General features: G+C 30.8%; 2 protein-coding genes and 1 non-coding gene across 4 annotated transcripts; 2 read left to right on the top strand and 1 right to left on the bottom strand.

The window, feature by feature from the left end:
• The first annotated feature begins 8,340 nt into the window (after window positions 1-8,340).
• On the top strand, window positions 8,341-15,517 carry LOC121218689 (protein MALE DISCOVERER 2). 2 transcript variants are annotated; one of them, XM_041096287.1, is made up of 15 exons: window positions 8,341-8,514; window positions 8,607-8,667; window positions 8,841-9,025; window positions 9,128-9,260; window positions 9,774-9,845; window positions 10,473-10,616; window positions 10,694-10,837; window positions 11,232-11,333; window positions 11,433-11,482; window positions 11,581-12,051; window positions 12,139-12,329; window positions 12,411-12,543; window positions 12,631-12,788; window positions 12,875-13,063; window positions 14,993-15,517. In XM_041096287.1, exons 1-15 carry the CDS (start codon window positions 8,472-8,474, stop codon window positions 15,251-15,253), a joined length of 2,337 nt encoding a protein of 778 aa, XP_040952221.1. In that variant the 5' UTR covers window positions 8,341-8,471; the 3' UTR covers window positions 15,254-15,517. The 2 variants fall into 2 exon arrangements, with proteins under 2 accessions (XP_040952221.1, XP_040952220.1); XM_041096286.1 differs by having other exon boundaries at window positions 11,569-12,051.
• A 4,775-nt stretch (window positions 15,518-20,292) lies between these two features.
• Window positions 20,293-22,177, top strand: LOC107960234 (CBL-interacting serine/threonine-protein kinase 20). The gene has a single exon (XM_016896533.2). The coding sequence runs from the start codon at window positions 20,472-20,474 to the stop codon at window positions 21,858-21,860; it is 1,389 nt and encodes a 462-aa protein (XP_016752022.1). The 5' UTR covers window positions 20,293-20,471; the 3' UTR covers window positions 21,861-22,177.
• A 1,267-nt stretch (window positions 22,178-23,444) lies between these two features.
• TRNAL-AAG (transfer RNA leucine (anticodon AAG)) lies at window positions 23,445-23,525 on the bottom strand. Its single transcript has one exon. It is a non-coding gene; the product is annotated as a tRNA-Leu (tRNA).
• Window positions 23,526-25,340: the final 1,815 nt, after the last annotated feature.

The raw sequence follows: 25,340 nt of genomic DNA, 5'->3' as shown, positions 1-25,340 counted from the left end.
CAATGTTTGCAAGAACTACGTAACTGTTCTATCCCTTCATTTTGCTTCAAATTTTGTAGTATTTTATAGGGACTAGGGTCATTGCAAACTATGAGCCTAAGGTTCAATATTCTTAGAACCAGAACTATCTGACGGTCGAGCTCCTCACTTTGAGCTGCTACTGGCTCGGTTCCAACCGAGCTTAGACAAGGAATTTAAGAAACATCCCGGACAGGGGCGAAGGCAGAACATTTTTTTAGAGGTGCCGAAATTAATTTTTAACTTTTACAATAATAAAAATATAATTTTATCATTTGAATAACCTATATTTTTATAATTTTTAAAAGATTAAATCAAATTTTTATCATTTTTAAGAGGGTCAAAGTGTAATTTTACGTTTATTAATTTAAAATTTTAAAAATTTAAAGGACTTAAATGGAAAATTTTCTATTTTAGGGGGACGGGGCTCTTGCTAGCCCCCTGGCTATACCCCTGATTCCAGACCGTGACCCTAATTGACCATAAACGTCTTTGTTCTAGAATCACTATTTTCATTATCAAATCTGACTGGTTGGACCAAAAACCGATTGAGATATCAGTCCAAAGAGATGAATTAAATCGATTGAACCAGTTGAATTGATTCTCTATTTTTAAATATTGATATTCTTTTATAAATTTTTAAAATAATTTATTTGATCGAACAAGTCGAAAAGTCAATAATTTGACCAATGATCCTCTTATAAAAATTTTGCCTAGAACTTGTAAAAAGTCAGTAAGATAAAAGAGGATAAGAGGTCGGCAGAGGATTTTTAGGTTGATGGACCACCAGAGTTTGAGGATAGGCAGGAAGTACGTCCAACGATTTTGGACACTATACGATTACACAAATACAATATAAAAAGGTTAAAATATACCATTAGTCTCTGCTTTTTTTTAATTTAAAATTTAGTCTTTATACTTTTATTTTTAATAATTTAGTCCTACTTTTTAAATTTTGAAATTCAAGTTTAACCGTTAACGCAATTATTTTTTTTGGTTAAATTTGTTGTGATATTTTGAAATTAAAAAAATACTCGTTTGATAGTCATATAATTAAAAAATGTTGTAATTAATCTGAATTTAATAACATAAATTTAACAGTGTAAACAATTTTGAAATCTAAAAATTAGAGGGATTGAGTTCCTGAAAATAAAAGTACATTGATTAAATTCCAAATTTTAGAAGAATATAGGGACTTATGACATTTTAACCCATAAAAAACTTCTCGAGTCTTTTACTTAGTTGGTATCACCCTTAATCAAGTCACCAACACAATAATAAATTTACTAAAAGTCTCGCATAATCGGATTGGAACCCAAAGCATTATTGTAATTTGTAACATAATTTTTTATTATTATATTTATTTTTATTTTGTAACATAAAATTTTCGTTCTTATCATGGTCGTAACAAAATTTAGTTTGTACTTATTCTAGTTCGATACAAATTTTTTAATAAACGAAAATGTCAATTGAGTCTTGATATTGTTTGCAAAGATTAAGGTCCCGAATCATTGAGAATACCTATTTTTAGGTCTCATCATGCGCAGTTGTTATTGATAGATTTTGTTTGATTATATTTTACTTTTTTTTCTATTACTATTTTATATTGATTTAATTTTACGTTGTAATTTACTCAAATATAATATTTATAATTGTACTGTAATGTACTTGTAAACCCCAAAAAGAAAAGCCTATTATAAGTTACATTTTGTTATATTATTAATAAAATCTCTGATTGAGTTGGTGTCACGAGTCGATTGGGCACCAACTCAGTTAATAAATTATAAAAATGACATTTCGTATTTAAAACAAGTTATATTATTTAAGGGTACTTTAGTCTTTTTAATTAAATAATAATAAAAATATGCATATGGTGAGATTTGAACCCACGTCAATGGCATTGAAAAATTTTAAGATTACCACTCAATCAAAATTTTATTTTAATTTTGCTATATACACTCTATTACCTCCACCAGTGGGCAATTATATGTTACTTTTAAACACATTTTTATGTCCTAAATTTGTGATTTTTACATGTATATACAGGTGATAGGATTTCTAATTTATTTTAAAATATTATTATTATTATTTTCAAAATATGCAAACATTTTCTCCTCTTTTTATAAATAAAATAAAATAATCAACATATGCTATACCTTTTGTAATAAGCCAATTCTGCCCGGCCCACTAAACAAAAAAATATATAATAAACAAAACCAAAATAAATAAAAGTACAAAAATAGGCCAGTCCATTTACAAAATATCAAGCCTCAAATTACAGGCCCAATGCACTTTCCATATTACAAGCCCATTAACCCAAGGCCTGTCAGGCCCAAAACCTTAACTAGTTTCAGTAAGCCAAAAATCCTAGGGTTTCTAGCGCCCAAGGCCTCTTGTCCCTAGGTCTGTCTCTGCCATCGTCATCCTCAACCATCGCCTGCAACAAAAAAGGAAGAAAAGACAGAAACCAAACATACAAGAAGGAACAATTGAAATAGTAGGAAAAAAATAAAAATGTATTGACTATAAAAGCCAGAATACAAAAACCCGAAGGTGATTTTCTCTTTTATTTATTTTTTTCAAAATATGTTATATATATAAACATAAAATAAACAAAGAGAAGGATTACTTGACAATTCACGTTCCACCGTTGAGAGGGGCCGAGGTCTCCACCTCCAATGAAAGGTGGCTCTGACGAGAAATTTAAAAAAAAAAACTCAGAAATCGAAAGGTTTCTTTAAAATTTCTGCGATTTGGTGGGTTTTTGGAAAAAACCGATACCAGATCTAGGCTTAGCGAGCCAAAACGACCTAAAAGGAGTTTTTTGTATTTTTACAGCCATCGTAGACGGCGGAATCGTCGCCGACGACCGGTGGCCTTCGTGGAGGCTCGCCGAACCAGTCGCCCAGAGAGAAACAAAGAGAAATAAAAGTTTTTTTTTTTAAATTTAAGGCTGCAATGATTTTTTTTAGAATGTTTAACTTAAATATGGGGTCAAAACGGCGTCATTTTGGCCTAATCTCATAAATCCCAAAACGACGTTATTTTGGTGCGAGACCCGATTATCGGACCCGCCTTAGGATCCACGTATTTTTTTTGGGGGTCTAATTGTTTCTTTAGCCCTTCTGCTTTTTTACCACTTTTCAATTTCATCATGCTATTTATTTTTTATTTTCGCCCTTTTATTTTGTTTATTGTGCGATTTAGTCCCTGGACCATTGTGGACTTGTTTAGGGGATGACACGTGTTATGAGTTTCTGGATATTTTCCTATTTAGACCCTGTTATTTTTAGCACATTACATTTTAATCCTAATTATTCTATTTATTTATTTTTTACAATTTGTCCCCTTAATTTCATTCCAATTTCGATTTAGTCCTTTAGTCATTTAACTTTAACCTTTTACAATTTTTTTTATTTTTTATTTGTTTATTTATTAGTTATTTGTTTTTTCACATATTAAAAATAATGTTATTTACATTTTTATTTGTACATTTTCCGCTTATTTACTATTATTGTTGCTGTTATTTTTATCTTATTTTTGCTATTTTGTCATTTCTTTTATTGTTCTCGCATTATTTACATTTACATTCATTATCAAGCATTTTTATTCTTTTTATATATATTTTTATTTTAAGTGACATTATTTATTTTATTATTATGATATTATTATTAATACTACTACTATTATTATAATTACCTCATTGTTATTATAGTATTCTATTATTTATTATTTATCATTTTAATATTCTACCCGTATAGTTATTTTATATTATTTTATTATCACTATATTCTGCATTGTGTTTAGACATATTTACCCATTTTATATTATACCCGAATAAACTAAATATACATCACTTTAAACGTTATATTATTTTTTTACTTGATGTGTAAAAGGAGAATTTCAAAACTAAGGCAACGCTCTTATTTAGAGATTCGAGAAATCAACCCAAACTTACGGGGTTTGATTTTCTCTTTGAACCTAAATAACCGAGCATTCTTTTAAAACTAAAAACACATGAGATTTAAAACAATAATTTGAATAAGGAGCAAATTTATTTTCGAGAATTCGAGATGTCGTGTTCTAACTCACGAGACATGACCTTTTTCGTTTTGGTTATCTCAAAATAAAAAAGCTTCTTATATAAGTTTTGATTTAACTAAATGATTTAAATTTAAAACATGCAAAGAGGGATCATATTTAAATTTTCAAAATTTCAACTTTCGATATTAAGATTCTAATTAATCAACTAGGAATCAATTTTAGGCATCACGAGGGTGCTAACCCTTCCTTGTACGTAACTGACTCCCGAACCTATTTTCCTAGATTTCGAACCGAAAATCATCGTTTTAGTAAATCTAGGCTCTTATTAAAATAATCAAATTATGAGGTGACCCGATCACACCTAATGAATAAAATGATTGGTGGCGACTTCCATTTTCATTTTCAAAATATAAGTCGAACTCAAACAAAGGTTTCGACACCTTTCATTTAAAATTATGTGAAATTTTTTATCACATAGATGATACATTTTACTGAGGACATAAATAGCCATTCTTTAAAAAATTAAAACTAGATGTTAATAAACTATTATTTAAATTTTAAAATCTTTTAAGGGTTCCTTTGGATGGATGGTGTGTTTACCTGCGGTTAATGTAAAAACAGTAGTGGCGATGAGATTAAATATTGTAGTGGTACTGTAGCATAAAAAAAAAAGAAGAAGTTAAATGCACCGCACTATAGGTAAACACCCATCCAAAGGGACCATAAGTTTAATATGACGTGTTTAAAAAAAGACTCGCTTAAATGACAATATATTTTTCTTAGCAAGACACATCCAAGTTATCTATACAATAGATATAGATATTTTTGCAGTTTGATCTACATGTTTTAATTATGCTTGCATTAGATCCAAACTGATATTTAATGTCTAAATTGATAGTTAGGTCGATAGAAGGATCTAACTAATACAACATTGATGTTTTGATAGCACAATTAGAACGTTTTGAAGTTTATGGTTGATTTAAGATACTTATGTTTTGAAAGCACAACCTAGAGTAGACTTATTTAAGGGTTGGACTATCCATCCAAGTCCGAAGGCCCACTTAAAATATGAGAGGATTTGAATAAAAGTAGATACTTGGAAAATGAGTTTGGGTACAAAATTTAGACCCATTTAAAATATGGATTGAGGTTGGGCTTCATCATTAAGTCTGGCCTAACCCATTTTATATTTTTTTAAATATAATATTATCTTATTTTATATATTATGTAATTCGTATATCTTTAAATTAAAGAGAAAATATTTGGTACACTGCTGGAGTTTTAAGATTCCATAAGTGTTAAAAGGTTGGCAAGTGTCCTATAAATATACAAAAAAATATTAAAAAATAGATATTTAAAAAAAATAGACACATGTTAATTTTTTAAAACTGTTTGTGGAATAAAAAAGTATACTTCCAGTGTACCAAATGCTTACCCAAAATTAAATATATAATAATATAATATTATAAAAACATTAAAAATAAACAAGAAAAAATCTAAAACATCAAATTAAAATAAGAGAGGTTTTTTAAAACAAAAATAATACAAGTGGCCTTAAAACGAGTTTGGGTTAATCATTTATAAATATGAGCGAATTGAAGCAAAATTTTAATCTCATATTTCAGGTTAGAGACTTTGACAAACATAAAATATACAAATATCATACATATATCCGACCCAAGCTTGGTTCAATCTGACTCATGAATATCTCTAATTTGAATAGTAATTTGAGAATGTTTGATGTGGTTAACTAATAATTACAGTAATAACTTTCACCGTTAATTAAAATCGAAATTTTATGAAATTTTTTTATTGTATTTATATATTTATTGTCTCGTAACATCTAAATACTTTATTATTACATAAAATCAAATATTAATAATTTATTGGTTAAATTATAGAAGTTTTTGTTTACAGATAGTTTTAGCTCAGTTGGCATCGACATTATTGCTGTTATAAGAGGACATGGGTTTAAGCGCGTTGAAGTGTTTTTATCTTCCTATCTAAAGGTTGAGGAGGAATTATCAGTACTTTTAGACATTGTATAAAAAAAGTCTATATCCAATGCGGTTGCATTTTTGGTAAATTTAGTCCATATAAATTCAGGTTAAAATATCCCATAAGTCTATATACTCTTTATAATTTTACAATTCAATCCTTATATTTTTATTTTTAAGAATTTAGTCCCTTTATTTTTCAGATTTCAAAATTTAGGTTCAACTATTAACACAGTTAAAATTATTTCCTTAAATTCAAGTTCATTACGACATTATGTTTTTAGTTACATTGCTACCAATTAAGTATTTTTATTATTATTTCAAGTTAGCAATCCGGACCAACTTTGGTAGGGGGAATTTAGAAATTTTTTTAGGAGAGGTTAGAATTAAACTATAAATTTTTGAAAGGTTAAAATAAAATTTTATCATGTTAGTTTATGATTTCATTATTTTTAAAAAGGATTAAATAAATTTTTTTTATGTTTGGGAACTAATATGTAATTTTATCATAATAAATTTATAATTTAATGATTTTAAGGGGTTCGAAATGTAATTTTCCATTTTCTGCCCTGCCATCTGAACTTTGGGTAAGGGTTTTTAAGTGGAAGTACAAATGGAGGAGTATGAATTGCTCGAGATGCCGAAGATAGGGTAAACACCATAGTGATTAGATCTAGAACTCATCACGGGTTGGACTACCTGTTCAGATCTAAAGTGAGGGTTTGGGTAAAAATATAGGATCCGAAAATAAATTTGGATATTTTCTAAACGGGTTAGGCATTGGGTAAAATTTTTTTTGCCCGAGTTCGACCCGAATCTATTTAAACTTCCTCTTTAGCTACCCTTTCGCTATTATATTGCTACTATTTTTGTTATTATTATTTGGATATTGTATAACTATTGTTTTATCGTTAATTTTGTTAATATTTTACAGATATTTGTTTGTTAAGTTGCTTTTAATGTTATTTAAGTATAAATACTTTTTCAAAGTATTTTCAATTTGTTGGGGAACATTTATTTTAATGTTTTTGATGTATTATATTTTTTAATTTGTTATTATATAAAGAAATCTTAAAAAAAAATTAATACAGGCGGGCTAAGTTGGGTTCGGGTCTAACATTTTTAATCTGGACTGAACTTAAGGAGAATCTTAAGCTCATTTTTTAAATAGGGCTTAAAATTTTGCATTAGCCTGGCCTGAACCCGACCACTTATCAAGTCTAGTTAGATCGCTTAAAGAAATGATCGGTGAATTTGGTCTTAATTATTATTTTTTGAACATTAAGCTCATTATAGGTTTTGTTCATATCTGCTTTTTTTAATACAATGCCTAAAATTATCCATACTCCCTCCCAAACTCTTAAATAAGAGGATAATGCGTGCTGAAGTGCACTCGAAGCTCGTCCTCCTACACTAACAATAATACTAAAACGAAACGAGCTAAAATTCAATCCATCACCGGAAGCTAGTTTGCAAATTCTCCATATTGATTGTATTTGGCTGATTGTATGGTTATTTTCTTTTTTACCAAAAAATATTTTTTGATAAGCATACGAGCAGGGATGGTCAAATATCTAACTCAGGTGCAGCCTCCAAAAATGGAAAATTATCAATTCAGTCCCTTCATAAATAATTAAATTATAAATTAATATATAATAAAATTATATTTTGACCCAAAAAAATTAATCTTTTAAATAATGATGAAATTATAAATTAATAAATAATAAAGTAATATAATTGAAAGAAATTAACAATTTTAAAAATAATCAAAATATTTATATATTTCAATAAATTTTCATTTTCATTTTAATGGTAATGTTAAGAAGGGGGACAGCCGCAAAGTGTGGGGCCCACAAAACCTCTCCTCTCATTTTAGTTCGCTTAATCCTTCCCGCCAATTACTTAATCAACAATTAATTAAAAATTAATCCATACTTTTTATGTGGACCCCTCCCCTAAATTTCCCATGATTAAACGCCTAAAAAATGGCAAATTTTATTATCACCATAATAGAACAAAAATAATTGAAAGAAAATTTAGAAAAAAAAAGGAAAAAAAACACACACAACAATTTCACAGTTTGTGAGGGTGGATGGTGGGGGCTCCAATTTTCCAGTAAAAGAAAATAAAATTAGGAGAGAAAAAAAAAGTTGAGAATTTTCTGGGAATTTTGTAAGAAAATTTTAAAAAATAAAATAAATAATTTGTAGCCCCCCATTGTTGAGAGAAAGAGAGAAAGGGCGGCAATTGAAGAAAAATAAATTAAAATTCTGGGTTTATTTTATTTGGTTTTATTAAAATTGTTGTTTTCAAAATCCAGATTTTTTGTTATATATATATATATATAAAGCTCTTCTTCACCACCCTCACCAAAAAAAAAAAACCCTTCCTTTTTTGTTTTTCTCATTGTTTATGATAAAATCCCATTGTTACCATTGCAACAACAGCATCAAAGGTACACCCTTTATGGTGATTTTCAATTCCCCTTTATATATATATTTGGTTTTTACTGGATTGCTTATTATTATTATTTCATTAAATTTGCAGATCCTATGAAGATTAAAAGGAGAAATTTAAGTTACATGCAATTATCAAGAAGAAGGGTGTTGTAAGTTTGTAACATTATATAACCAGGAAAGAAAAAGAAAAGGGAAATGAGAGACCCTAAAATGATCATTAATGGCTGTGAATTTACATTTCATTGTAATATGGTTTTTGATAGTAAAACCAAAGGGTACTTACGGTTTTGTCTTTTGTTTCTTTTGTTGTTGTTATTGGAAGAGGGAGAGGTGCTTTTTGTATGAGGAAAATCTGGAGTTTCTTTGTAGAAGTTGGCTGTTTGCCATTGCAGCGTTTGGTTTATGTAGCAATGGGGGGTAAATGGAACCATATTGAATTCCATTTCTTATTTTTCTTCTTGATTCCATGTTTCATCATTCAAGGGTCTTTGGCTATTATCACTGATGGTAAATGACTAAATTCCTTCCTTTTGTGGTATATATATGTATATATATATGATGTTGCTTTCTCTTCAATTTTGATTGTTGAAATGGATTTCGGAGATACAGGTTTGGCTTTGTTAGAATTTCAAGCTCGAATTGATTCGGATCCTTATGGTGCTTTTGCTAATTGGAATTCTAATGACACCACGCCATGTATGTGGTATGGTGTTCATTGTGTTGATGGCAATGTGCAAATGCTGTAAGTCATTTTTTCTATATACATCATTTGGTATGTAGTTGAAAAATTTTCTTTTGTGAATGATTCTTGGTAAAAGTATCATCGAAATCATGCCCCTCCACTAAGAGTTAGATTGCGTTTTGCCCCGTTTACTCAAAAAATGAGCAAATTAGTCATTCTATGTTAGATCAAAGAGCAGACTGGTGTTTTTTGTTAAAAATTTCATCCATTTTTACGGTTCAAAACCGGTCACTGAACGTTAGAATAACAATACAATTACACGTAGGTGTGCCATGTGTAACTCATTCGGATGTACAGGGATCAGTTTTTAATAGTAGAAATGGATAAAATTTTTGCTCATTTTTTGAGTAGATAAGGCAAAATGCAATCTGACTCTTTGTACAAGGGGCTTCATGGTACTTTTACCAATGGTTCTTAATGAGTATTATAGATCTTTATATAAGTTATTTATGGTGTAAAACTATTGAAGGATGAATCTTTTGATGCCTTTTTGTTTATTGTTTTTTCTTTTAGGGATTTGAGTTCCCTTGCTTTGAAAGGAACATTAGCACCTGAGCTCGGGAAATTAAGCGACTTAAGATCACTGTAAGATTCACCACTTGGTCCCAATAAACAAAATTCTTACATATCTTTCAATGTTTAACCCTTGTATGCCTCTGGTTTTATGCATTGTAATGGGAGGTAAAAGTATCATGGAGGTCCATATACTAGAAATTGGATTGTAGTTTGCCCTTTCTACTAAAAAATGGACAAATTAATCTTTGCACATTAGATCAAAAAGTAAATTGGCATTCTATTAAAAATTCTATCTATTTCTATTATTAAAAATCGGTCCCTGTACGTCAGCATGAAATACATGTGCCACACTATGTATCGCTGTTTGGTTATTATGTTAGTCATGCCAATTTTTAACAGTAGAAATGGATGAATTTTTTAATCAAAAGTACTAGTTTTCTCTTTAATCTAATATAGGACTAGTTTGTTCATTTTTCGAGTAGAGAGGGCAAAATGCAATATAACTTCTAATACAGGGGCTTTCATGATATTTTTACCTGCAATGGGATTAACTTACTGTTTGTATGCAAGGAATTCTATAAATGAGAGGGCATTATATATAGGTCGTAACATACAACACTATATTGGGTAATGGCTGTAGTTCTTGCTTAACCTAATCGAGTTTTCTGGATTGTTTCTCGATGTTTATATCAACAGTGTGCTCTATAGAAACCGGTTCTCCGGTGTCATTCCAAAGGAGTTTGGGGAGCTTACGAAGCTGGAGCTATTAGATTTGAGGGAAAATGACTTGAGTGGAATGGTTCCGGCCGAGATAGGGGAAATGTCGTCTCTAAAATGCTTGTGCGTTCACTTTATATATCTATTTATGCTTGTTCATAATGTGTGTTAGCTTTAACTTAATTTTCCTTCTACCTTAGGTTACTTTACGACAACAAATTTGAGGGCAGCATTCCTTCAGAATTCGGGAAGCTAAAATTGCTCTCTGAACTGCAGTTTGATAAAAATCTCGCGTCGATTTTGGCTACCAGAATTGGCTGTGCAAATAGAAAGTTCACACTTCGGTAAGAGCTTATTCATTCCAGTGGCATTGTTATTGCTTTGCGTTGGTTGATCCCCCTCCCTTATTCCGTAATGTATACTTATATATGACATAACTTCATATTTGCTTGTGCTTAAAGTTAGAAGATATATGTTCTGTAAAGTAGAATGATTTTCGTGGTTCATTGGCTTGAAATTGATGCCTCATTCTAGTGTCAAGACTTGAGTTAGTTTTTTTCAAGGATAACCTTCAGCATAAGGTCATAAGACTTTATGCTACTAGCAACATGATTCTTCAACGAGTGCTTTGATATTTTGTATCGAATGCCTGGCATGGTTGCTTTTTAACTGATGAATTAGGCTTATTAAGAGCTCTACCCCTCTTGTTTACTGATTACTTATTGCCCAAGTTGACAGCATATGGCAGAGTAGTTGGCGACAATTTAATGGAGCAGGATTGTTGTTCATCCAGATTCAAGGAGCTCTTATTCGTTCCCTCAATACCGTGCTGATACAATGGTATGAACTTATTGTATATCTTTTCACCTTCCTTTTTTTTAATCATTGGTTATGTTATTTTAAAGTTCATCTTTGTTCATTGATTTACCTTCTTACAAGGTTCAAGTTGCAAAAAGACACACTGGCTGAGTGTAATGACAGTTGCTGTGGTCAGTAAACATTTATGAACTCTTGGTCCATTGAACTATGAAGAAGTATGCTTTCGGGCAACAATGATGCTATTTTTTCTTTTAAGTACGTTCATCAGAGCAACAAATGGCTTGTAACGCAAGGAATCTTGTCGTCCCTTTCGAACGTCGTGGGCTGCTTGGGTCATCAAAGAATCTCCCAGCTGTACCGGCTACTGCTGTGCCTTCCACTGAGCAGATCATTGCTCTCCCGACTACCAGAAGTAGCGGTAGTTTCCCTGCAGTGCCTAAGGAAACTGGGACTAAATCGGAACCTGATGATGAGTCATCTGAAACTAATTCGGAGCCTGCTGACCAGTCTTCACAAGCTAATTCGAAACCTGTTGATCAGTCGTCTGAAAACTCTAAGGGCGAGACAACTGCTGAAAAATCTTCCGGGGATTTGTGGAAATATTTCATCATCATTCCTTGCATACTAGTCTTTATTGCATTTGTGGCTTTGGCTTTCATGTGTCGTAAACGAGCAGCAAAAGGGATAGGTCCCTGGAAAACTGGACTAAGTGGCCAGCTGCAGAAAGTTTTTGTTACAGGCAATGCTTGATTAATTTTTTCCTGATGATCTAGTTACACCTTCATATGACACTATAAAAATGTATTTCGGTTTATTTGAAATGTAGGGGTGCCTAAGTTAAACCGATCAGAACTCAAAACAGCCTGTGAGGATTTTAGCAATATAGTTCAGGCAATTGATGGTTGCACGGTGTATAAAGGGACACTTTCCAGCGGAGTTGAGATTGCCGTTACATCAATCTGTGTTTCATCCTCAAAAGAATGGCCAAAGAGCTCAGAAACAGGTTTTCGGAGAAAGGTTTGTCGTTACAAATTTGTGCTCATAACAAGAATCAAACTCATTCTTTTAATCAAATTGCTATGTTGGAACTCATCCCAGATCGACAGATTATCACGAATTAACCATAAGAACTTTGTCAACCTTATTGGCTATTGCATGGACGATGAACCTTTTAGTAGGATGATGGTGTTTGAATATGCTCCAAACGGAACCCTTTTCGAGCATCTACATGGTAATAATCATCACTTAACATGCATATTTCCTGATTACATGATGTTGATTCATTGAGAGCTTAAATATTATCCGTTTTTATTCTCAGTTGAAGATATGGAACATCTTGATTGGAGTGGGAGGGTGAGAATCATAATGGGTGTAGCTTATTGTCTTCTTTATATGCACCATGATTTGAATCCTCCTATATCTCATCCAAACTTAAGTTCATCTTTTATCTATCTAACGGATGATTATGCTGCAAAGGTACATTGAATGTTCTTTATAAATCAGCTTCTTTAAGTTCTTATCGATATAACAACACTCGATTCCTCTTTCCTTTTTTTATGCAGATCTCAGAGCTTCTCGGTTTTGACTCCACAACTAAGTCGAACAACTCGGTTGATGACGGATCACAAGATTCCAAATTGGACCCTTATGCTGATCCGGAAACGAATGTCTACAGTTTTGGCATATTGTTACTTGAAATCATATCTGGAAAACTTGTTTACTCCAAAGAACAAGGCTCTATTGAGGAATGGGTATGTTAAGGTTCTAATTTACTCTTTGTTTTTCTTGAAGAAATCTTGTCTGACATTTGCTTGAACTAGACCCATCTAAGGACCTATGTGCATAGCCCTGTTCAGTATTTGGGAAGGTTTAGACAAAAATATTAGGCTCGGAAATGAACTTGGGCTAAATACGAGACCTATATCTCAAGCTTGGCTGGGTCGGCTTGAGAAATTATATATAGTGTTGATGCTACACCCAAGCCCAGTCCAACACATAGATACCTCTAACCTGAACATGAGTACAGGAATATGATCTTTCAAAGATCCTTTTAATACATAGAAAATACCCTTTTCGAACACACCTGTGTGCACACTCACACCTGAATCCAAGCACCATAGCACCCGAAGCCAAAAAGCTAACACTTCCCTTGCTTTTCTTGAAGTAATCGTGTACAACACATACTTGAACTAGACTTGTCCAAGGACCTATGTACAAAGCCCCACCGGTATTTGGGAAGGTTTAGACAAAAATATTAGGCCTGATAATGAACTTGGCCAAAATATGAGACCTATATAGTGTTGATGCTACATATGAGCTTGGTCTAACTCATAGATACCTTTGATTTGAACACAGAGTATAGGAATATGATCTAAAAATCCTCTTAATACATAGAAAATACCCTTTCGAACACACCCGTGTGCACACTGACACCCGAATCCAAGCACCATAACACTCGAAGCGAAAAAGCTAACACTTACCTTTGCTTTTCTTGAAGTAATTGTGTCTGACACATACTTGAACTAGTCCTTTCCAAGGACCCATGACCAAAGCCCTACCCAGTATTCGAGAAGGTTTAGACAAAAATATCAAGCCTGAGAATGAACTTGGTGGAAACATGAGACCTATATAGTGTTAATGCTACACGAGCTGGGTCCAACTCATAGACACCTCTGACCCAAACACAAGTATCGGAATATGATCTTCCAAAGATCTTTTTAATACATAGAAAATACCCTTTTTGACCTCACTCGTGTACACACTCACACCCGAACCCAAGCACCATATCTCCCGAAGCAAAAAAGTTAACACTTCCCCTCTTTTCTTCAATAATCGTGTCTGACACATACTTGTACTAGACTTGTCCAAGGACCCATGAGCAAAGCTCCACCTGGTATTTGGGAAGGTTTAGACATAATATAAAGCCTGAGAATGAACTTGGCCAAAATATGAGACCTATGCAGTGTTGATGCTACCCATGAGCCTGGTCCATCTCCTAGACACCTCAGACCCGATCACGAATATAACAATATGATCTTCCAGAGATCCTATTAATACATAGAAAATACACCCTTTTTTAACACGTTTGTGTGCACACTTACACGCAAATCCAAGTACCTTAGCACCCGGAGCCAAAAAGCTATCGGTTCCCCTTGCTTTTCTTTCAGGAATCATGTCTGACACATACTTGAACTAGACCTGTCCAAGGACCTATGTGCAAAGCCCCACCCTGTATTTGGGAAGATTTATACAAAAATATTAAGCTTGAGAATGAACTTGGCCAAAATATGAAACCTATATATTGTTGATACTACACATTCACTAGGTCTAACTCATAGACACCTCTAACTTGAACACGAGTATAGGAATACTATCGTCCAGAGATCCTCTTAACACAGAAAATACCCTTTTTGAACTCACCTGTGTACACTCACACCCGAATCCAAGCACCCATGTGCAGAGCCTCATCCCGTATTCGGAAAGGTTTAGACAAAAATATTAAGCCTGATAATGAACTTGGTCCAAATATGAGACATATTTCCAACTTATAGATACCTCTGACCCAAACATGAGTATAGGAATATGATCTTTTTGAACATGCCCGTGGGCACACACGCACCCGAATCCAACTACCATGGCACCTAATGACCTAATAAAATTCTTCCCCTTGCTTTTGGCAGGCTTCTCAATATTTGAATGATAAAGGGAGCCTCAACAACTTGGTTGATCCAACACTAAAAGGTTTCAAAGCTGAAGAACTTGAAGTGATCTGTGAGGTAATACAAGAGTGTATTCAAAGTGAACCAAGGCAAAGACCAACAATGAAGGATGTGAGTTCCAAATTGAGACAAGCTTTTAATATCACACCTGAACAAGCTGTCCCAAGACTCTCCCCATTGTGGTGGGCTGAACTTGAGATTTTATCAATGGAGACACTCTAAATTTTCTTTTGTCTCTCTCTTTTTCTCCCATTCCGGCTAAAAAGCACTGTACAGGTCCCGTGTATTATAGCACAGAATGTATTTTGGTCCCCAATACTTTTTAAAAGTGAGTACAAGGATCTCTCTGTATGTTAGAAAACCGAGCAAAACGATTACTTTTGTAATAATAGAAATAAAATAAAAGAGCAGGATGAAGTGGACTTAATTAAATGATTAGACAATTATTTAAAGTATGAAATGACGGTTGTCTAATTGCTTTTGTCACTCACTTTCTCCTATTCTTATTATTGTACCCGTCTCATGTATTATATTTTGGTCCCTGATGCTTTTTACAGTGAGTAAAATTATTTCTCTATATGTTAGAAATTTGACCAAAATTGTAACGACTTAATTTTCAATGGTTTCGGAACTTTATTTTCTTAAATCGAGTTTGTAAAATTGCTTTTGTCACTTACTTTCTCCTATTCTTATTATTGTACCCGTCTCATGTATTATATTTTGGTCCCTAATGCTTTTTATAGTGAGTAAAATGATTTTTCTCTATTTTAGAAATTCGATTAAAATTGTAATGGCTCAATTTTTAATGGTTTCGGAACTTTATTTTCGTAAATCGAGTCTGTAAAATTGCCATTGTCACTCACTTTCTCCTATTCTTATTATTGTACCCATCTCATGTATTATATGTTGGTCCCTAATGCTTTTTACTGTGAGTAAAATGATTTCTCTGTATGTTAGAAATTCGATTAAAATTGTAATGACTCAATTTTTAATGGTTTCGGAACTTTATTTTCGTAAACCGAGTCTGTAAAATAGAAATATTTATGAAGCTAATATGAGAATATAATAAAAAATGGTCGAGTAATTTAGTCGATAAAATAGTTAATTAAACCTTGGGATTAAATTGTAAAAATCCAATCACTATTAAATTTTAATTAAGAAAAAGCTTGAAGACTTATATAACAATTAATCAAAGGGCTAAAATGGTTATTAAATCATTTGCCATCATGAGATACTGGACATTGATGATGCCTTCCACTTAGATTATTTAATAATAAAATCAACATGGTTAAAGCTTAATTAAGCTAATTATGTTAGATTAATTAAACAATAACTTTTTTAAGAAAAGTAATTAAGTTTTTATTTTCACCAAAATGCATCAAAAATATCATTTTTATAATTTTTTTTACAAATTTTATATTTCTTTATATTATTTATAATTTTCTGACGACTTTATAAAATTTTATAACTTTTTTTTCTATATTTCTATATATTTTATAATTTTTTACGATTTTTATAACTTTTTTTCTAATTTTAATAACTTTTAAATATTTTTTAAAATTTAATAATTTTTATAATTTTTATTGATTATTATTTTTTTATCATTTTTCGTCACATGTCACGCCTGGTTGTGGTACGTGGTGGTTTTAACTGAAAAATTAGGAAACGGTCAAAGGATCTTTTTGATGCATTTTAATAATTCAAGTACCCAATTGAGTGGAAAAAAAAGTAGGACTAAATTGCTTTTTAAAAAAAATAAAATTTGAGAGCTTTTTACAGCCTTGAGCCATTAAATTATAATTAAGGTATATAAATTAAAGTTAGTGGACGTCGAAGTGTCATCTTCTTCATTTTATTTCCCTACCGTCCAAAAGAAAGAAAAACCCTTTTAACCATTTCAACATTCGACCATCATCTTTAGTAAGAAAATCAAGTCATTTTCTTGTAAATTTTATAAATTTATGATTATGAGAGCTCGATTTAGCTAGCTCATGTATCGATTTATTCAACTCGTCGATGGATATTAACTCATCGTACCAATCGTCGAATCATTACTTGGAATTTGCTAGCCAAACTTTGAAAAAAAAATTTAACAGCTTAATGGCTTAAATAAAAATTTTCGAATAGTTCAGTGATCATTTTATAACTTTTTAAAATTGAGTAACCAAAACATAAATTTATTAATAATTTAGTGATTTTAAATCTAACTTATCCTTATATTATTGTTTTTTTAAAGTTGTTTAGCCTTATATTATGAAGGGTCAGCTCCAAGACAAACCCAACTTGAATTTGTGGCTAATATCTTGTGTATGTGGGTCATTTGGCCTGTAAACCTACATTCCAAACCATGGATAATGGTCCACCCAACATTATTTCTAACATGCAAAATTTTTTTTTTAAATAATTTTATTATAGGTCTTAATCATATCTGTTCTTTTTTATACAAATCTTATAACTACCTATATTCCCTCCCCAACCTATAAATAAGAGAATAATGCGCTTCAGCGCACTCAAACCCATGTCCTCCTAAATTGGCAACAATATCTATTTCAATCGAGTTAAGACTTAATCGGCAAAAAAATATATTTCAAGTGTGAAACAAAACTGCAATATAAAACATGAATATATATATTGTGAATTATCTGGAATAGATTATGGGACATTAATGATATAGGTGAAAAACTCGTGTATTAAATTATCAAAAAGTGATATAAAAATTAAATGTGACGTTGGTTGAAATGATAAAGTTAAGAGTGAATATCATAATGCTTTGGGTTTAAATCCCATCATATGTATTCATTTTTCTAGATTTTATATAAGAAAAAGACAAAAATGCCTTCAAAATAATATATGTTGTTTTATACAAATAATGAGTTTCTGATAATTTCATAACTGAGTTAGGACCCAGTTGATGAGTGATACTAACTCAATCAAACTCTTAAATAATAGTGTAGATATAAAAAAGTTATATCAATATGTATATGACACATAAAAATACATTAATATAATTTTTTTTAATTATAATAATATTGATTAAAAAAATTAAAGTATACATGTATAAGAAAGATAAAAATGTTCTCGAAATAATATTTATTGCTTTGTAAAAATAGTCGGGTTTGGATAATTTCACAGTTGAGTTGGGACCTAGTTAGAGTTGTCCATGAGTCGGGCCAAGGCTCGCCTGAAAAATGAGAGGGTTTGGGCAAAAACATAGGCCCAGAAAATGGGCTTGGGCAAAAAATCAGACTCGTTTAAAAAATGGGTCGGGCTTTAGGTAAGGTTTTCTTAACCCGGGCCCAACCCAAATTTGTAATAATAATAATAATAATAACCTTGTTGTTTTGTTGCTATTTTCCCATCGTTTGTTGTTGTTTTCCCACTTTTTACCATTGTTTTGCTACCATTTCACTATTATGTTACTACTATTTTATTGTTAATGTTTGGATATTGTATAACACTTGTTTTATTGTTAATTTTGCTATCATTTTAGAGGTGTTTGCTTGTTAAGTTGTTATTTATCTTAGTGTTATTTAAGTATAAATATTTTTTTAATCTATTTTCAATTTGTTGGGAAACATTTATTTTAATTTTTTAGTATATTTGGTGTATTATATATTTTTTAAATTTTTATACAAAAAATAAAAATTAAAAAATTAATACGGCTAGGCTAGGTCGGGTTCGAGTTTTAGCTTTTTTATCCGAGCCAAGTTTGGGCAAAAATTTAGGCCTATTTTTTGAGCCCAAGCCAATCAATCGGGCCTAAAATTTTGTTAGGGCCCGTCCTAGTCCATGGATAACTCTAGACCTAATTGATGGATGATAGTAACTCAATCGAACTTTTAAATAATAGTATAAATATTAAAATTTGTATAAATATATTAATATGATACACAAAAATATTTTAAGATAAAAGAATTTTGATTAAAAAAACTAAATTATACTTGTAAGAGAAAAAAGTTAAAAATACTTTTAAAATATTTTTGGTTGATTTGTAAAAATAATAATTTTTTATTTTATTATTTCACAAATGAGTTGAGTTGCGGTTTATGAGTAACACTAACTCGATCAAACTTTTAAATAATAAAATAAATAAATATTAAAATTTATATAAATATATAATATGATATACAAAAATATATTAAGATAATAATATTTAATTATAATGGTCTTTATTAAAAATAAATTAATTATTATTCTCCACAAATGACCTCAATTATAATAATATTGATTAATAAATAAATAAATAGTGAATATTTGATGCACTGTCAATGTAAAAGTCCTATATATCATCAATGAAGGGTGATATCAGTTTAGTTTAATCAAGCTTTTTGGATTTTTGAACTGTTCATCGTAATTTGGTTCGGGTTTTATTTTTCCATATTGACTTTTGTTTTTTTAATTTTTATTTATTTATTTTGACAAAATAAACTTTTTTTTATGGATTTTGAATATTATTTGATAAAATTTTAAAGTATTTTTTTATAAATATTTCTAAAAAAATAAATTTTCAAGTAAATAAAAATTAATCAATAACTTTGATGTGTATTTTTTTGAAAAATATTTTCAAAACCTGATGAAATAAAAAAAAATATGGATGACTTATAGATAAACACCGATAACTTTATTTAAACATAAATACAAAATTCAAAACCTGGAGCTCGATATAACCATAAACCCTAAACTTAAACTCTAAATCTTAAACAATAAACTTTAAACCCGAAACCCAAAAAATATAATAATTCTAAGTTTTTATGAATGTATGTAATAATTATAATTAATCTTTGATTATATTTTAAAAAATTGTTTATTTTGACAAATGTTAGGGTTTTTTAAATAAAAAATGTTTATTTAGATAAAGTTTAGGCTTATTTAAAATTGTTTATTTAGATAAAGGTTAGGTTTTTGTTATTTTATTACTTTTAAATAGATAAGTGACTTAACTAAAAGAATTTAAATAATTTAATGACCACTTTGTAACTTTTTAAAATTGAATGACTAAAATATAAATTTACTGATGTTTAGTGATCTCAAGTGTAATTTACCTCTTTTTTTAAGCATATTGTTAGCATTTCCCATATATATAATCCTTCATGAAAATAAAAATAAAAAACCAAAAATATCCCAACCGTTGGATCTTCGATCCAAATTATCAGCTTCTCTTTTAACTATATATAGACGTTCCAACCAAATTTTTACTATTTTTCGTAAACTGGTTTCAACGGTGAATGCCATTTTTTTCCCCGGAAAATTTCTTACACAGAATAACCCAAATTTTCTCGACCATTTTTCAAGGTGGGATTATTTTCAACAAAGAAAAAAAAAGTATTGAATCAGCCCCTTTCTCTCATCATCTCTTTTCTATGTTAAAAAAAAAAGGATTCTACTTGTTTGTTAATTATTCATTGTTTTTTTTAGTTAATATAGAGTTTTGTTTGAAATTATGGAGAAGAAAGGGACTGTTTTAATGCAAAGATTCGAACTCGGGAGATTACTCGGCCAAGGGACGTTCGCTAAGGTTTATTACGCGAGGAATTTGACGAACGGACAAAGTTGCGCCATTAAAATCATTGACAAAGAGAAGATAATGAAAGGTGGTTTAATCGATCAAACGAAACGTGAAATCGCCGTCATGCGAATCATTAAACATCCAAATGTTGTTCAATTGTACGAGGTAATGGCGACTAAATCGAAGATTTATTTCGTTATGGAATACGTCCGAGGCGGCGAGCTTTTCAATAAAGTGGCTAAAGGGAAACTTAAAGAAAATGTGGCTCGCCATTATTTTCAACAATTGGTGGCGGCGGTGGATTTTTGTCATAGTCGTGGCGTCTATCACCGTGATTTGAAACCGGAGAATCTTTTGTTGGATGAGAATGAGAATTTGAAAGTTTCGGATTTTGGGTTGAGTGCATTGACGGAATCTTGTTGGCAAGATGGGCTTTTACATACGACTTGTGGGACTCCGGCGTATGTGGCACCGGAGGTTATAAATAAGAAAGGGTATGATGGTGCTAAGGCGGATATTTGGTCTTGTGGGGTTATTCTTTATGTTCTTATGGCGGGGTTTCTACCTTTTCATGATCAGAATTTGATGGAAATGTATAAGAAGATTTGTAGAGGAGACTTTAAGTGTCCACAATGGTTACCACCAGAGGTTCGAAAGCTTCTTTCTCGGATCCTTGATCCGAACCCGAACCAACGAATCACGGTGGAGAAGCTGATGGATAACGTTTGGTTTAAGAAGGGGTTTAAAAAGATTGACACGCCGCCACTATCGCCAAACCCTAAAAAGTTCAATTTAGTAATCAGTGACGTCCAGGCAGCATTCGACTCGTCGTCATCGGTGTCTTCGTTCTCGGGCTGGGAGACCAGTTCTGAGGATGAATCAACAACGGTGACGCCAAATCCGATGAGTCCTATCAGGCCGAGCGTTTTCAATGCGTTCGATATCATATCCCTCTCCCAGGGTTTTGACCTGTCCGCCCTCTTTGAACAAGACCCTAACCAACGGAACCCTTCTCGGTTCACAACCCGAAAACCTGCTAACGACATTGTCTCGAAGTTTAAACAAATAGCCCGGAGTGAGAGTTTCAACATCCAAAATGGGGACGGAAAGGTACGACTACAAGGGATAAAAGAAGGACGAAAGGGACAACTTGGGATCGATGCCGAGATCTTCGAGATTACACCATCGTTTCATGTGGTGGAGCTGAACAAAACAGCCGGAGATACCTTGGAGTACAAGGAATTTTGTGACCAAGAATTGAAACCGTCATTGAAAGATATAGTTTGGACTTGGCAAGGGAATCATCAACAAAGCCAGCAATAGTTTTTAGCCACAAAATTGCTTTTTGAAGTTTGAAAGTTTTATACATGGATGCACATGCAACAAAAATATATATAATCGAATAAATATTGAGTGTAGTGGTAATGTACATTATATTCTTAATAAGAGAACTTAAGTTCGAACTTTAGGGACAACATTATTGTCCAACCTCACTTTAGGGACAACGTTATTGTCCAACCTCGAACCCCAAAAAATTAGTCTCTATGGATGGTCAAACGGACATAAAATATTTCAATTATATACCCATTTATATGTATGCATGTATAAATATGTAATTCTAGTTGCATTGTCCCCCTCAAGTTGACTTTGTTGTTTTTCTCATTTTGAAGATTTAATTTTCACTTAATTAAACTATAAGTTGTTGATTGAGTTTTAGCTCAATTGACATCGATATTATTACTAGTATAAGATCGGACATTGATTTGAGTGTGCTGAAGCAAATTAACTTCTTATTCAAGGGTTGATGAGGAGCTATGAGTAGTTTTAGGTATTGTATCAAAAAACAAAAACTAAAAATCGTAATGCTACAGTTATATAAAAGGAAATAAAAAAAAAAATATAAGTTTATGGAGAAATTTTATCTTTTTTACGTAGAGTTTTTAGTCTAAGAAGTTTTTTTTTTCCTTTTAATGAAATTCTAAACATTTAATCCATTTACTATATAACTATGCATTTTTATTTTGCTATTTTTTGAAATGTGTATACTTAATTTCAATCTCAACTTTTATTTGTTAATTATGTCAAATAATTTTACGTGATACATGTTTTGATGTTGCTAGTTGAGTATTAGCTTGATTGGTATCGACATTGTTGTCAGTGCATGCAGAAGGACGCTGGTTCGAGTGGGCTAAAGCGCATTATCCTTCTATTTAAGGGTTGAGGAGGGGCTATAGATAGTTCTGAGCTTTGTATCATAAAGAACAGATATGATAAGAACATATAATAAAATTAATGTTAAAAAAAACATGTTTTGATGTTGCATACGTAAATTTTTTTAAATGACACGTTATTGTAAATTTTATTTAAAAAATTATATCAAATTATTTGATGGAATTAATAAAAAGTGGTAGCATTAGGATTGAAAATACACCTTTTAAAATATAGAAGATTAAAAAGGGTCAAATTATAGTACAAGGATTAATTTCACACAAAAAAATAAGACACATAATGTAGGACCTTTTACAACTTGAACTCAACTGGATTATATCCTACTCTCTCGTCTTGTTGCGGAGCTTGGAATCTATACTATTATTTGAACACTTAACTAAATTGATATCACGATTTAACCATAATATCAACTCAATTGAGAAATGATTACAAAATAAATTATATTATTACGATAATATTTTTATATTTTTTTATATAAAATTAATAAAAAAAAATTTAAAAATTTTGTAAAGTGCCATAATCCAATAAACTAATAATCTGTCACGGCCCATTATCCCTTTTCACATATTATTATAATTGTTGTTAAAAAAATAAATAAAAATTCAAAAAATTTGTAAAACTAAAAGTAATATAACTTTTAACCATATAAATATGTAATCAAAATAATTAGAAAACAATTGTTGAGAGTGGGATTTGAACCCACGCCCTTCCGGACCAGAACCTTAATCTGGCGCCTTAGACCAACTCGGCCATCTCAACACTTTGGTCAAAGTTCTTACTTTGGTATATACATCTATATGAGTCTTCCTTTTTATCTTATTAGTTAAATTCCAGTTGTAGTCCCTATGCTTATGCTACACTCAAATTTAAGATTATATAACAATGGTCAAATTTCAAATTTGATGTATGTGCTACACTCAAATTTAAGATTTAGTCTTTATACTTCAACTTTTTTCTTTTGTAATTTGGTACCTCAATTTTACAATGTCATTTATTAGATTTTTTTTTAAATTGTTAACATTGTTAAAATTATTTGTTAAATCCAAGTCCATTGCAATGCCTTTTTTTAGTTACGTGGATAGTACGCATATTTTTTAAATTTCAAAATTTCACACTAACGAATTTAACAGAAGAATTTAATGGTGTAAATATTTGGATCTGAATTTTTAAATTCAAAAAATAGATGGACTAAATTCCTATAAATAAAAGTACAAAAACTAAAATTTAAATATACAAAGAGTTTAATAGTGTGAGGCTGCTATTTGTCATCATGCTATTGGTCATCAATATCACGTCAGCACCATGCCAGTGTATTTTAATAGTGTTAGTTAGGTACCTAAAAATATTATTAAGTTGGCTTATGTTTTCAAGTTTAGATACCAGCTAAGTAAAAAAAAAAAAAAGAAGTCTAGGTACCACCTCATAAAATTAATAGTTTTCTTAGTCGACATTTACAAGATGACCATTTGATATGTGTTTCTAACATAACGAGAACTTTTATGCTTATTTTCAAGTATAGGGAGGTAAAATGCAATTTATGCTATAGTATAGAGACCTATATAAGATTACTCAGCATATTATCGTGTTTATCACATTCCTTCATTTTGTTTGGTTCATTTGATTGAAATATGAGATTTTATTGTTTGGTTAAGGAAATTTAAGATTATTTAAAAACAAATATTACTAAATTACCTCATAAATTCGGAGAAAGCTATTAGATTGATTGGCCGAGAATCGGTGCGAACCAATTGAACCAAATTTTTAACATTTTCAAATATTTAAATATTTATTTAATTGAACTGGACGAACCGATCGAATCAGTCAAATCAATGAACTGATGACATGACTGATTCAACCACCAATCCAAATTTAAAAACCATGGGAAGAAATGTTTGTGATTTTCTTATAATAAGTCTATCTAACTAGAAAATGAACTACCTTATTTACGCTCTTGCGTGCCTAATAAAAGGATAAACGCCGAAATTGTGACTATTTTATTTGTTATAATTTTATTATAGGTTTTGATAACATTGACACTATACTTACAACTAGCTATAGCCCCTCCCCAACTTATAAATAAAGAGATAATGCGCTTCAGCATACTCGAACACACGTCCTCTTATACTGATAATAATATCTATACTAATCGAGTTAAGATTAATCAACAATAATATCTATACAATTTTTTCTCCAAAAGATAAGATTAAACAAACAATCTCAATTGAAAAAAAAAACCCTACTTATTTCAATTAAAAAAACAAATATGGAAAAAACAAGTCGTTCAAAAAAAAAAAGTAACAAAAAAAAAAGTAAAATAAAATCCGCAAAATAATAACGGTACAGTAACGGATGCGAAACCACAAAAAGGGAAAAATAACGGAACGGTATAAGCTCAATGATTAAAAACCGTCGGCAAAAAAATAAATTATAAATAAATTCTCATATTTCTTTTTTTATTCACATCATTATTCTTTTATTCAATATTTTTTTTCTCCAAAAAAAATTTAAAATCCTATATTTGTAAATTAGACAAGAATAGAAGGGCATTATAGGAATTCCACAAACACAAAAAGA

Source organism: Gossypium hirsutum, chromosome D06 (genome assembly GCF_007990345.1).
Source record: "Gossypium hirsutum isolate 1008001.06 chromosome D06, Gossypium_hirsutum_v2.1, whole genome shotgun sequence".
NCBI lineage: Eukaryota > Viridiplantae > Streptophyta > Magnoliopsida > Malvales > Malvaceae > Gossypium > Gossypium hirsutum.
Note: the sequence above shows the minus strand (reverse complement) of the source record. Positions and strands in the feature narration are given on the sequence as shown.